Below are 16074 nucleotides of genomic sequence, written 5' to 3' on the forward strand. Positions count from 1 at the left end.
GGAGCCCTGTGTGTTTTAATATGAGGAGTAGTATAACTGAATGTGTAGCAGTCTGCTGTAGTTTGAATAGAAATGTGTATGCACAGTAGAAGAAAAACAGAAGAGCAAAATGGCACTACAGGACATCACAAACATGGTGTGTGACTATATACAGTTCTGAGAGGGTATTCTGAGAGAATCAGCAGCGTGGGGTGACTTGATTCTACATAGAGCTCTAAAGCCTTGAAGCAGACTGGATCCATCCAGAACTACAGCTAGACCAGGCTGATATTAGCTTACTGCACATATGTAATGAATGTATGTATGTATGCATGCATCAGTGTAGGTCTGCTAAAATATATGTCACTCAGAATTTAAAGGTGACATCCTTCCACCACAGTAGAGCAACATTTTTTTGTTCTGTGTTTGAAAATGATTATCATCCAAAATATCCTTATTTTTAAACTCAATAACACGGATATGGGTTTTAGTTTCAAAGAACCATACTGTAACACCTTTTATTGGCTTCATGTGTTTTACTTAACCGAGAATGATTGCTCTCAGTAGAGTAGAACGCTCCTGCAAAGTTAAAGCCGAACACTTTTGAGCTGTCAGGCAATCAACTCATTAATGAGCTATTTCCTTTGTTAATGCATCTTTCCTGAGTTGGATCTGTGCTCTCACTATCTGATAAAAATAGCTAATGTAAGCTCGTTAATATGAGAGGGTGAGTGAGTGGCAGGGAGAGATCTGATTTGTTCTCAGTGAAAAAATCCCTCTGTGATCCCTCCCACACTCAAGGTAATTTCCTAGGAAGAGCGCAACGCTAAGTCAAGCCTGATCAGCCCTCAAACCCAGACAATGGGCTCAGAACCATAATCTGGGGACAATGACTTCAAAACAATTGAAGTAAATCAAGAGTGACTGGGAGCACTTTTCCATGAGCATGTGCGTGGGTCCTCATACAAACATGGCTTTGTTAAAACAACTGCACTTAATGCAAATGAGGAGGCCCACGGCAATGCTTAGTGGGGCGTGGGCACCGCTGAGGACAAGGCTGGGAGATCAGGAGTCCTCAATGCTCCAGCTAAAACACACACACACAGACACACACACACACACAATGCAAAAACAAAAACATCCACATGCTGCACCGTGACCCTAATACAATGCAGTCAGCGAGATAAAATCCAACTGCCACACAGCAAGTGAGCAAAAACTCTACTCATAGTCTGTCATGATGTGCTTCATTTTAAAATGTCCTTCTAACTACTTTAATAACAAATCTAAAGCAATAAACATCAGGATAATGCTGTTCCTAATACGACTAATACAAGCATAGTGTTTTCTGCTGTTATCCTTGTTTTCAGACTCGTCTTGCACATTTTGTGCACATTTTAAACGGCATCCCTACACATTTTCTCCATTACGTTGAAACTAAAAGGAATTGTTTGATAATTTGATCAGCAGTTAAAGTAAACAGGAAGCAGCCTAAAGCATGCTTTTAGTGGAAAATACTACTAATAAAAATAACAAACATTTCCATATTTTATCCAGGTCTGATCATAAGGGCAGCACTGATGTGATGACAACTTCTGGGAGTGGTCCTTGCCCTTATTGTCCTCGCGGTGTGCCTGACATGAATCTCTTCTTGATTGACTGTAGCTGAATTACTGCTTAGCACAATGAAAACCAAGCAGCTGAGGTTTCAGGATTTAAAAGGACTTCACCAGTTAGCAAATACACTCCGGTTATTGGCCTGCGGCCTAAATATGTTGGGTCCAAAGTGGTGCATTGTGTATTTTTGTTTGTAGTTGCACCGATTTACTTCCTATTTATGTGTGCTGCTTGTGCTAACCTGCACTGACAGGGTGTGTAACAAGAAAACAAGGAACCGCATCTACTAGACAACAAACACTGCTTAACATACGCAGAGTGGCATGGATGATACTAGTTCACAAGTTGCACAAAGGGCTGCACAATATATCATTTGATAGAAAACGATTCACTCTGATTTAATAGTTCTTGGAGTTTTTAAAAAGACCTAATTTACAAGACCCAGAGTTTGTTGACATGTGGGCTCCACATGTGCACAGCAAACTGAGTAAGGAACCGCAGAGAAACACTGAAAGTGAGGTGGAAGAAAGATGATTTGGTTGCAAAAACAAATGCAACTTCAGTTGTTTTACCATTTACATCAGCACAACAAAGCTCTGTATGTATGAGTGCAAAGACAGATCTGAATGCCATATGAAAATAAAAGACTGTTTTGGATGCCTTTGTCAGTGTCACACTATGAGGAAAGTTCCAGATGCCTTTTTCAGTTTGTCTTAAATGATTTTTCTTTTAAATGCAAATGTATTCCCCTACAAAATCACCCTGATCATTCTACAGTGATTCATTTTCTCCAAATACTTAATTTGAGTCATCTGGTGAAAATTCCTAGGTTTTTTTATACTCTGCAATATATGTATGGCAGAAAAACAACACATCGCAATGTCACGCAGTCTCCTATACTGTACTGACTCTGCCAACAGCTCACACTGTGTGAACTGGCAGGATAGTTACACACAGCTTGTGTGACATCCTTACAATGCCCTAACTGATATCCACTTTTTGAATAGCCTGTCTTTAGGCACACTGCCTACTATCTATGTTTTATATTATAACGGAACAACATGTCATGATAACGTTCATGCAATGAAAGATTCTACTGTAGATGGTCAAAATATAACTCAATGCACAGTCAGTGGTAGATGATAAAGATTTAAAGCACAGTAAAACCTGTGTTTCCACTGCACTGGATGCTGCGCTGCATGCCATGCCAGGAGGCCAGATGGTTCACGGCCTTTGATTTCTATCTTTTTCATTGTACAAAAAACAATCTTTAACCTCTAGCTTATCATTAGTGCATATTTCTCTAATCAGATGAATGACAGAAGAAAGATGAAGAAAGAATAAGGGTAAGAAGTCTTACAAAACATTAGCTTCCAGAATTTCTCCAGTACGCAGCTACTAGAATTAGAAGAATTTAAAAAAAATATATCTATGGATTTTCCACAGTTAGCTATAACAACAGAAGGTGGAAAATCATCAGTGATGTAAATCAGTTGGGGGATGCAACAAGAAATAAAAAAAACCATGGTGTAGCTGTCCTTTAATGCACCACCATGACCTGCTCTCTTCCCTCACTGGCTGGCAGTCAGTCAGACTCTGACCTGTGGCAATGCGGCACAATCTGTCACCAGTGAGGCTTCATCTTCCACTCTGAGCTGCTCAAATTTATGACTCTCACTTAATAAGAGGTTTGTAGTCTAATGTGCAGCCTGAAACCCCACCAGGTCTGCTACTGGAGAAGTACATGCTAATGAGTAGGACTCTCAGATAGGAGTAGATGATGCTTCTGAGATCAGGAAAACCTTCTCCCTTAGTGCTTGGTAATCCTGGTGATAATTTGTGCTCTCTTGGCCAAGAGGAGGGTTTGTTATTGTTTTGGTGTGATTTCGCTGTTCTATGCCAGCCGCTCTGCGTCAGATCTGCATATTAAGTAGGTCAGTATTACACGGGCGACAAAGCTTAACCCCATTCAGCTGCTGCTGAGCGAGCGCCGACCATCGACTGCTACATGTGTCTAATCAAGGCAGACAGTGGAAAACATCCTCTGTCCAACAGGGATGTGGTTGCCAGTTTAATCACTGAGAGGTGAACCGTTTGGCAAACATAAACCGGAAACTACACTAAGCAGGTTTAGTAGCATTGCTGGGTACACAGCCAAATCCTGAAAGGGCGTGTTAAACAACAGAGTGGAAGGACTTGTGATCTCTGCTCCACTGTACCGGCTCATTCAACACAAGTATAGACACATCCAACTATTTATGGAAGAAAGCGAGCCAGTTTTCAGACAAAAGGCTCACAGCATCCTAAATTGTGTAGTGACATCTGTAATGTTTTGTTTCAGCTTGTGTATTAGCATTACATAATGGAGACGGGTGTGGTCAGCCATTATCTACAGTACATTCAAACGGCTCAGAGCTGCTGGGGCTACAGAAATGCTCATTTAGAAACAGACACAGCTCATAGAACACTCTAATGTTCAAACCAAACCCTGGACTAGAAAAAGTTCTGGACTGGTTCTTCATATATGTCAACAAGTTTGGGAAATACCTTTTCAACATCTTAGCCGGTCAGATGTGACGCATTATTTATGTCCTTAAAGTATATAATTAGTTTGTTACAGATTACAGCTCATATTACGTGTTAATCTTTGTGTTGGAAGAGTCTAGTGAAATGATAAATAAACTGAAAGGATTTCAGTCAGTTTCATCTCTGCATCCAGTGCCAGTGCAGCATAATGGGGCTACACGACATTGAAAAAATATACATATTGCCATTCTGTGCTATATAGTGATGAAAAAACATTGGAATTTTCACCAGATGACTGAAATCATTCTGTTTGGAAAGAATCAATCAACCTAGAATGATTAGGATGGTTTTGTGCATCTACATCTAAAATTAGAGATTTTTGTTTAAAAATCCATTTGGAAGATTTCTCATATGATGTAACACTGGAAAATGTGTCCAGCATAGTTTTTTGCTTTGGATGACATTCAGATCTGGTTTTGCACTCGTCATACAGAGCTCTGTGGTGCTGATTTAAATGGCCAAACAAATTAGTCATGTTGCCATACGAGGTGGCAACAAATGCAAGACACTGCTGACACTGTACCTGTTTTTGGTCAACATCATGCTTTCTGTAGCTACGAAATTTAAATGTGGAGCCTGCACATCAACAAACCCTGTGTCTTGACGTTAAAGTAAATAAAAATCATGAAAAACAAGAACCATGTCAGGTTTTTCCTGCATCAAGCAGCAAATAAGTTGTAGCACGATGTGTATGAGTTAATGTGTCTTATTTTACATTACATTTCCTGCAGTGTGACTGTTGCATGGGTGCACATCTCAGTGCTGATGCTAAAACAATATATCGTGCAGCCCTATAGCCTAGCTGAGCACAAATGCTGGAAGCAAGGGGAAACCGTTAGCCACAAAGCCACCTTCCAACAGTTTCAAACCTGATCACATTAGCATGTTGTAGCTTGATAGCTTAGAAACTAGCCACAAACTCATTCAAGAGTCTGTTGGGTTTTGTTGACAGTTGGGTGAGCTCAAACCTAGCAACCTCTCTGTGAAAACAATGAGAACGTCATGGAAAGAGCTGTTGCCAATAAAGAATTCCACTGTTCGCTGCACCCACAACTACCATCTATTTTCTATTGTCTTGTTTTTATTTCTCTGTTCATAAACATTTTCATTTTCATTTCATACAAAATACAATAGATATAATGCACAAAGCTGACACCCTAATAGTTTAAAGGTCACATGTTTAATGATAAAGTAATGGTTTAAGCCTTCTCATGAGTAATTCATTTAATAACTACAATACAACAGTACCACTTTAAATCACAGAAATGAAGTGCCTTACAAAAGTATGTCAACAGTGACTCCTACCAACCCTAAGCCTACGTATGAAGGCACTGCATCTAAGAGATATTTTATCAAAGGCCAGCATCAGTCCTGTCCTGAACCTGCAGCCAGATGTGAGGCAGTGCAGTGATGCTCTGCCTGCTCTCCTGAGTGTGGTCATCAGGCAGAGATGTGTGTCTCTAACCCTGCAGTCCTTCAGTCCACTGCTGCTGTAGAAACACAGCAGGACGCTGAGAATCAGCTCACTGATTCCACTTGATTAGGCAGCAACACATATCCAGTCAAATGCAAGAATGAAAACAGATGCTGTTGCTGTTACCACCGTTCGGTCTATAACTGTATGCTTATTCATGAAACCCAATCTGTAGGACACGTGTTTAAAGATTGCAAAAATTCTGACATTTTCAGTGTCCATTGTCAAAAATCAAATAATGTACTTTCTCAGCCAGCATGTACATTATTGTTGAGGGAATACATTAAAATAATATCATCCCTACAATCAGTGTTGGGTTAAGATAGATTGACAGTAGTAATGAATTCACTACAGAATTACAGAGGTAAAACATCTGCAACCGTAATCAATATTTCATTACAGACTATGGTGCCTTTTCAACACAGCCTCGTAAACAGAAATGCCTTACAGTCATTGCCCAGAGGAGCTGACCCAAATACAACCATAATACAAGTGTTAGGACAGATACAAGTGGTGAATGCTGCTCTCTTGTCAAATGCTGGCCGTACCTAACTCGACAAATTTTACATCACATGATTTGTTGAGCTCCTACAGACAGTGTCACATTAGGGGTGAGCTGGATGAGGAAATCTCATTAGAGCTGTTAAGAACATTGAGTAAGGATGCAATTATAAATGTCACCCGGCTTTAAAGAGCTGCTAACCCTGAAGGAATTTCATTGGTTTGGATTTCACTTTAGCTTAGTATGCCAGCGTAGGGTCAGTTCAACAAATGACAATTGGATAGCAATATTTATTTGTATGTATGCAGATGCTGCTGGTGAGTGGTTTACTTAATATTAACTATTAATCTATTTAATATTTAATTCATATCAATCTAGGTCAGGCTTGGCTCATTCAGCCCATCAATTTTACAGACATGTTGATCTGCAGTGGGAGATGAATCCTACTGTCTTTGGTGATTACCATGAGCCTCAATTGTATTTTGTAGTTAGTGCTTATGAGCAAATGCTATCATGATAAAATAAACTGGTGAACACGGAACATTACAAGAAACATCCTTATCGTAATATCATCACTGTTAGCTTGCTTGGCTTTGCATTTAGCACATAGCATCTCTGTGAACAAGTACAATGCCACACAGCTAATCTCACAATCGCTCTCATAAAGCACCGCTTTAAAGTGTTTGTTGGTTGATTGAACTGTTTTAGATACCCCTTCCAGGGCATCTCTTGGATTGAACTGGGTAGGTTGCATCTGACAGTTACTAAAACCGACAACACTGAAGCATCATGGGTGAACACAGGGTGGGATTTCAAGACAACTCAGAACTTGCCACTGTGTTTGGGCTCCTCTGATGGCTCATACAAAGTGCGTACAAAACAAAGCAACTCCAAAATCTGGCAGCGACTACTTGAATTACAACTTAAGTTAATGATGAATTATAAAGGTGTGTACGGCGGAGAATCATCTTCATACAGTCTTTCCTCATACTAAACATTTGTTTTAAGCATAATTAGTTTTCCTGCCACATGCGCAGTTTGTGCATTTGTGGTTCGCAGACTTGTAGTTAACTATTTAGATCACTTGAATGCCACAATATGAATATTTTTGAGGAAGATTGTCTTAAAATCTGCATTATTACTTCTATATTTTTACAATAGTAAGTGTTCTGCCTCTCTGTGCTGGAGAGCTATTCATCCCTCCATTAAATGTGGCTGTGCAGAACAGCTATGTACAATTTTGTATTCCGATGAGGACAGACAGCACATTGTAAGAAGCAGTTTTTTAATAGATAATTTAACTGTTAGTTTTCTTGCATTTGTCATCCGTTCATCATCATTCATTTTCCCAAAGCACAACTTTTTGCCTTCATATCCATAGTCAGCATTCCTGTGTGGTAGAACCTTGTACTAGTTCACCCCACACACACACACACACACACACACACACACACACACACACACACACACACACACACACACACACACACACACACACACACACACACACACACACACACACACACACACACACACACACACACACACACACACACACACACACACACACACAGGCCAGGGGGCATTTCATTATCACCAATTCTGGTGAAAGGTTAGTTAATCAACAACCTGAGGTAATAAAAATAGCTCACTGCTAGTTTGACCTGATGGATGTCTGTTGTCTCATTTGATGCACTCACTGGGACCTACACACCCAAAGAGCACAGAGGGTTGTTAAACACTAACAATGGCAGATGTCATCTGAGGGGAAAGTACAGTCCAAAGGGAAAGCACAGAAAGGCATTTATTTACTCCAAAATAAGTGCTGCTGCATGGTGTTTTGACTGAACTGAACTTACTCTTCTTGACGTGAGCGAGGTTTGGTGGTCGACTGTGACTTATTAGACTCATTAGTTTGTTCAAATGTGACCTAGAGTTTGAGGATACTGAGAGATATTTACTTAGAACACAACTTGTTTGTTGCTGTTGTGCATTCTGCTTCTTCGGGGTATAAAAGAGCAACTTTCAATATATCTTCGATGTGGTACTTCTTGAGGCGTTATACTGCTAAATGACTATGCAAAATAGTAATTCTAGAAAGAAGCTTATTCTCTTTGATTGGAAGGAACCAATGTGGGATTCTGACATTTAAACTGAAGTTTTAGATAGCTGAAAATAGGTCCTACAAGCTGGAAATATCTCCTTGTGATGTCATGTCATCTATATTTGGCCAGCTATCCAGACAAATACACCAAGGAGCAACAACCATAGCAATGACTCAGAAATGCAGAGGAGATTCTTAAAAGCATTCAGTGCATGTATGCAGCAGAGACCAAGTCAGCATCCCATCATAACCAACACAAATCATAGGTTTTCACTCCATCAAATGCTAAAACAGAGCCTCATGACGGAGAGCTCTGTCTGAGCTCTAGCCTTGAGCTACATATTGTACTGAAGTTACATATTGCTGCCTCAGATAAACTGTGAGCCTCTTTCCTCACAGCAAACATCTTCCAACAGGTGAGACTCAGCTGCACACCTGTGAATGTTTTTCTTCGTATTAAAAAAGGCACATCTCAGTCAGTCAGCTCTGCAGATGTCTGGCAGTGATCTGAAAGAGGAGTACCGCCACTCCTGACATCATTAACAGCTGTAAATGATGGAGCGACAACATCTCTGAGCCCATGAAAGTAGGAAACACCAACTGACATATAACTAAACACAGGAGGCTGCTAAAAGCTATCACTGTTGCTGCCATCAAGCTTCTATTAACCTGCATGTACTTTCATACGCTTTTGGCCAAGGGCTACTTGTAATGAAGGGTAATCGAAATGCTATACCCCAAAATTGAACTGAAGTGAATAACTAAAAAACTGCAGGTCATCCAGTCATGGTGAAATTAATCACTTCTTCGGTATTTTGAGCTGAAAACTGAAAGACACATTCTGTGGGCCTGTAACCTTTTCATTATATTGCTGGAAAGGGGCACAATATGGAACCCCAAACCTGTGATAAAGAATGGTAACGGGGGAAATATCTGGTCTGGATCTGCTCAAACAGAATGAATATTTCACATGAGCAAAACCCAGTTCTGAACCCTGGTTCCCTCAGTACTGCTTCAACCAATTTCCAATCCTTACGCTAAGCTACGCTAAGTAGCAGCTGCCTTCTGACTCTGTTGGATTTTCTCCTCAAAACTCTGGAAAGCAAATATTTCCCAAATTGCCAAAACATCTTTTCTTTATTCCGTTCATGGGTTGATGTTAAAAGATGAGACATTACAATCTCATAACGAAACATCTGAAGCCAGTGAAACCCATTGTGTCTAAACGTACCAATGTCTCCTCACCTTGTTGGCTGAATGTGTAGTTTCTGAACACATGAAATACTACACATGTTAAAAACCATAATATAACATGCTATTTTCAATGTCATTGTAGTGGTATCGTGACAGTGAACATGACTAAAGTACAGACTGCCTCCATTCCAACTCTTTACTTATGGTAAGAACATCTAAAGCAGCAGGCTGGGGGGTCGGAAAGCTGGTTAATCTATGTAACCTACAGCGATAAGCTCCTGAAGGGGGCTAGGCTAGGCTAGCAGGGTTAGCAGAGGCTGGGCTCAGACCGTCTGAGAAGGACTGTGTGTTTCTGTGGGAAAGCAAAGAGCCCTGGAATAACCCTCCACCTTCACCTACATCCCACTGAGCTCTAGACAAAACATCTCAGTCTTTGCAAACATGAAAAACATGACCTGTGCTTTCACGAAAGGGCCACCTATTAGGAATTAGTTTATGTAACTCTGTGACGTGTTTTTCAGAGCATGACAACACAAATCCTCTACACACTGTGGATGTTGACTCAAGCTTCTGAAAAGCAGCAGCATTCCTTTTCATGGTTCGAGGCAGAGAGAACAGCTGCTATTTTTACCGTGTTCCTAACCCACACACGCAGCTTCGTTTCCCAGTCACAGCTCTGGTGACTTGTGGAGAAGCTGTCAGGAGGCTCTGCTGTGTGTGTCTGGGCTCTGAATTTGAGGAGTAAGCAGGGCTGCAAGATTTTGCTGTCTTCAGTGTCTTCAGCCTGTGGGGTGACGACCTGGATCAATGCACAGAATAATGATTTTGCAGGGCTACAGTGAGCATAACATCTGAGCAAAGCCGAGTCCTTGTACATGTTGGCCCAGTCTTTAAGAGATAACAAACACTAATTCACAGCAGACAGTCTGTTTGGGCGTCGCAAGCCACAGCTCTTGTGCTGCTAAAGATAGGACTGCTTTAAACAGCTGCAGCCCCTTTGCAGGTAAATCACAAATCTCCTAGAGGTAATTTCTGACTTTGCCATGGAAACTCACAATCCACATAACACATGCAAGTGGGATACATATGAAGAAGATCTGAAATGATTCACTAACACTGGAAATAAGTCTTAACAGTCTCATCAAGAGGATTTGTTTCCAACTTTAGATCACAGTGGAGGTGGAAGCTAGATGAACATTCAGTGTTCAATTAAGTGCTTGCATTTAATAGTTCAATCTAAATGCTATACACCACAGTGATATTTACATGATAATATGTTTTATATAATTGGAGGTGTAAAATAAAAGCAGTGAGAATATGAAGATGCTTCTCACTATCATTCCTCTAACTTCCCTTAAACTAGTTTCTGCATAGAAACTGAGTAACTGACAGCTGTCAAGCTAAAAATTTGCATAATGCCAGCCCTGCCCTGCCTGCTGCTTCCAGGTGATAGACAAGGACTTGGTGGGTTTACTGTGTTTTCCTGTTGCTTTATGTCTCTCAGTGCAACTGAAACTTAGCAGGTGTTACTTCTGTCTGCTTCTCTCCTGCTCTCTGTGCTCACATACGTTGCATTTTGTTACAGCCACATTTTCAATAAATCTAATTTTCGATTACTCATGTACTTGCATGCAAAATAGTCCAGTCATTTGCTTTCTATGCAAATCCCATTCAGATTCAAGACGAGTTCTGCCAGTGACTCGGATCACGACACACAACTTATGTTTCACCTGTAAGTCTACAGCTAAACATGCCTCATTTTAACATTATAACTGAACACAAACTAATATGTAAACATAACACGTCTTCACTTGTTGACAGGCAGTTTCATCCCTGTATCTAACCACATGGTGTATCAGCCAGTGTGTTTGAAAACCATATTAGACCAAATAGGACAACTGAATTTCTTTTTAAATGGCTCAACTCACTTCTTAAAATACAAAGGTAGTAGTTTGACAGTCAAGCAGTAATGGGGAAAAAAAAAATTTAAAGTTGCACAAATTAATTTCTTAGCCAGCATAACAAGCTAAATCACAACATATGGTAAAAAGTATTAATTGCAAAAGTGTTGAGCTTTGAAATACAACCACAAATCTTTCAATAATCTGCTTTAACATTACACATTTTCATTTGATTCAAAGTCAATGTAACCATTTTCATTTGTGCAGCTTTAATTCATCGTATACTACAGTTAGAGCACAGATTAGTTCCTCACTCCACACATCACCAGCAGGGTGCTACTTTATCAAAGCCCTCAAGAGAAAGTCAGAGAAGCAGGCTGACCTGTCACAGAGGTGGTTCACTGCACCGTAGGAGTCGCAGGCGCAGGGCAGGCAGCCGCTGGTGCCGTTGGTGAAGTGTCCCTCCTCACAGTCCTCACACTGCAGACCGGTGTAGCCCGACAGACAAGAACACTGGCCGGTGCTCTGGTCGCATTCGTCCGGATCCAAAATCCCCTCACCACCGCTGCTGCAGTTACAAAGGCCCTCTGCAGGAAGGGGTGGAAGTGGGTGCAACGGTGAGAAGGGAACACAAAAAATTCAAATACTGTAGGAGATGCAGAAGCAGTGACACACCTTCAAGTCTGTACAATTTTTCTTTTTTCTTTTGTTTTGGCTGTTTTTATTGGTAATTTATTTATTTTTTGACAACTACAGATCCTGGTCTAAAACTAAGTAACTCAATGGATGAATTTTAATCCTCTCAACTCCACATAGTTTCTGGGTGTTTGTTGTCCCCGTCACATTTTTCCTCACTGTAGGTTTTTCACTGTAATAAAAAAAAAAATCATGCTCAATCATGCCTAGAAGTAGAGGTAACTGTCTTCAAAAAAGATCATTTAAAAAACAAAAAAAGTTTAATTATTTATTTTATCAAAAATTAACCAAAAAAATGGAATCAACATGTACAACATTTCACTAATACTGCAAAAACAATGTTGGCTCTCCATACTATAGATGTTTTACTATTTACATTTCTACAACCTGAAACTCATCATGTTTCACACTACTCTGTACGACTCCAGAAAGATGCTTCAACACACTGAATCGTCCAACAACTTGTTCCCCTGGACACTTTTCTTAAGTTACTTTGCGTTCATTCAAGTACATATTATTTTGCCCTCAGTCTCTCTAATTTCTTTGAATACTTGTTTACGATGTGCTCCATGTAAACACAGTCTGCAGTTCACCTGTAAAGTCGCTGAATTTTGTCATGTGACTGCTGATCACAACTGAGTCATTCATGGCATACTGCACAGACTTTTTTTTTTTTTTTGCTATTTCCAGAATCTAATGCAAGCTAATTTTTTGGCAGATTTTTAATAAAGTGATTCAATATCCTGATTTTAAGCTTGGTTGATACAGGAATAGGTGAAGGACATTCAAAAAGTTAAAAATCTCAACATTCACAACACAGATTTTCCCTCTGATAAATAGTGCGATTTTGTTGATATTTTTTACAATAAAGTCCCATTCAAACCCACTAGCAGGTTTTAAGGATCAGAAAGATAAAAGAGCAGCAAGCTCAAATCCTGTAAGGTCCTACACAATTCATTTACCCTTTTTGAAAAGAAAAAATAAAGAGTAGCTGAAATGACCTGTTAAAGAAGAGACTGGCATTAAATTGGTCTATTAAAAGATCCCAGTCCTGGTCGAGTGACGAAGCGTATTTCAAGAATGGGGAAGTCAAGCCGAGATGTGAACCAGTGATCTTCTAGCTGTGAGGTGACAGTGCTAATAACCATCCACTTTCTGGATGGATGGAAGTTTTCAGTAAAGGTTGCATGAATCGTTTTTTTTAAGGTAGTAGTCTGAAAAATTCAAAGCAATAGTCAATAGTTGGCTGTTCTGAATCTCAGTCGAAAAAATGTGCTCAGTCAGAGGAGTTGCTACTGGTGCAGAATACATTTAACAATACAGTGGACAAGCCCTAATGCCACTGCTAGTCATGATATGTGTAACTCCTCTTGCACTGTACTGCAGGAACAGTTGAAAAGCTGCCAAATATTTTAATTTCCCTACACCTACACTATTAGTAGTCAAGTGTGTGTGTGTGTGTAGAGCAGTGGATCGCAAATTCTCCTGTCATGCCCCCTTAAGAGGACAAATATCAATAAGTATTTGAGAAGCAACATATAAAAAAAGGAGCCAGACTTAATTTTCCCAACATAAATCATATTATTTAACTCGGCTTCAATCCATAACTCTCCCCTGGTCATCCAGCCACCCTCCCCTCTCTGGTGTCTGGTGTAATCTCTTTGCTGTGGCCAACAGAAACAGTGACGAACTGTATTTCAAAAATGGGGAAGTCATTTTTCAAACATGCATCATGATTCACCTGTTTAGTCCACAGGTGCCAATGACTTGCACTTTTTGGAATCACACCGCTCAATATTTTTCGTTTGTCGCACTGGAACATCTTTGTTTGTGGCTATGTGTTGGGAAATTTCTTGCGACAGTGGTCTAAGTGTCGCTGTGTGTAGAAACAGTAACACTGCCTGCCTTCCACAGTCATTCACTTAAAGCTGCTTAGTCCATTCACAGTCCTCTGGCATCATCGGCCGCTGGGAGCTGCCCTGGACAAGGTGCTAAATGAGCACGGAGAGCTGCTAATTCACGTGCTTGTCCAGATTTCTCTCGGCAATCCACAAATTTAAAACAGTGCCCTTTTTCTTCCTGAGCTTGCGTCTATATCCTCTGTTTCAGTTCCTTGCTTTTCAAAAAGCATGATTTATGCTTTTCTAAACATTTTCACCATTCCGGTCTAAAGCAGCAACAAAAAATCCAGTAAACTGAGTGTGGCAGCGCTGCATTTGAAGCATTTGTTCAGTTCTAACTGGTGGTCTCGTTACCAAACCAGGTCATATGATGACAGGATGACCCTGTAAAGCACAGAGTGGCAATCTATTATTCATCTGATCTCAGGTTAGGTGTGGCAATAAGGCCCGACTACATGTCTCCATTCCATGCTCAGCAGTCAGACAAAGAAAACAAATAAGAGAGCGAAATCACCCTATTTTTCATATGTGGCATACACACAATACCTCAGCTAAAGGTTAGATAAAGTGGAAAGGACAGCTGAATTTTAATGTATCTCTACGTGGGCGTCCCACTCAGATTATACTCCTCTTACTTTTATGTAACTAAGAAAGGTCTGTAGTTATGCAATCCTGTGGAGTCCACTGTCAGAGCCTTTGCGAGAGCACCATCCACTGAACAACTGTCGGCTCCAATCATGGCTGAGAATGTATGAGATCCGGTCAATGCGTATCACCTCGCTCTCACGTGCATATAAAGTGCAGTCCATTCTTAAAACCAAGCCTCCTCTAGGTGTGGGATTGGGCCCCTGTGAGGTAATTCAGTGAAGCCACCCAACAAGTTTGATGCAGATTAGATTGGAACTGTGTGTGGTGCAGTGTGAGCAGGAACTGAGGTACAGTTCACCTCTCCTATCTGCCTGCTGGCTGTGAAGTGATGTGACGGCACGACTGGTATTCAGACACGAGCATCAGCAGGTTGTTCAGAACAAGCCACGTCTCAAAACTCCTCTCTTTCCCAATTTACCAAAAAATAAATAAATAATTGCTGTACTTTCAGAAAGCACTGAGAGCTATTTGACAGAAAAGTAAACCTGAAATACGCGAAGACACACCTCATAGTATCTGTCTGCGATGCCCTGGCAATGCCAAAGAATGTATAGTGGTGGCTGGGTGTTAACTCCAGTTACGGCTTTGTTGATGTCACAATATCATGTGAGCTAGAACAATGGAGAATGTTGGGATTCTTGAAGACGATGGAAGGGTGACGCTTTATGCAAGACCTCACGTAAGGGTGCAAAATTCAACTTTGACTTCAGGTGAGAGATGAAAAACAATACAACAGAAGCACCACTGAGCTCTATTCATCTGGCACACAAGAAGCATGCAAGCAGGCTGATTACAGGTCAATCGATGTACTATTCATTTGGACTTCACAACAGTAACAGTAACCATCATTGTCTCTTAAACCCCAAAATGCCGCCCTTGTTTTGTCTGGCCAACAGAACAAAACCCAAACATATACAGTGTGCTGTCACAAACCAAGAAATGGAAAAAAGAGAAGAGGAACAGCAAATTTTCACGACTGGAAAATTGAATGTAATCCTATTTAGGTATTTTTGTGCCAATTGACAGGTGAACATACACCTTTATAAATTTCCACTGTTAAATCTGTATTAACACACTGAGATTTACGAGACGTTTCCAACAGAATAACAATGACTTGAAACCGACCTCTGCATAAATATTCCACTGAACATTTCTATGTCTTTAACCGGCCATCTACCACAGGACCAGTTTGATCCTGCTACTTTCCCCCCAGCACCATTACTAGTAAAATCTGGAGGTATCCCTACTGTGGCACACCAACCACTGCCATGATCAGCTCTTCTAAGAATATTTACCAGTGACGAAAGGGAATGTTGTGTTCTCTGCTCTCACATCTTTGACAAACATTCAAGAACCATTTTGAGCGAGAACCCTCAGCCTGGCCGGAAAACAACACATCCACATGGATACTGGGATGTATGTGAGAGAAAGGAGGGGCCCCCACTGTCATTGCTCATTCATGGCTTGGCCTG

The 16074-nt window shown here is 40.6% G+C and overlaps 1 protein-coding gene across 1 annotated transcript in view; it reads right to left on the minus strand.

Moving 5' to 3' along the window:
- Positions 1 to 16074, minus strand: part of si:ch211-158d24.2 (multiple epidermal growth factor-like domains protein 9) — a 37988-nt gene that overhangs the window by 20672 nt on the left and 1242 nt on the right. The window contains exon 2 of the mRNA XM_023297637.3: positions 11740 to 11944. Coding sequence (XP_023153405.2) covers positions 11740 to 11944 — 205 coding nt within the window. The remainder of the gene's footprint in view (positions 1 to 11739; positions 11945 to 16074) is intronic.

This window comes from Amphiprion ocellaris, chromosome 6 (assembly GCF_022539595.1).
Source record: "Amphiprion ocellaris isolate individual 3 ecotype Okinawa chromosome 6, ASM2253959v1, whole genome shotgun sequence".
Lineage (NCBI taxonomy): Eukaryota > Metazoa > Chordata > Actinopteri > Pomacentridae > Amphiprion > Amphiprion ocellaris.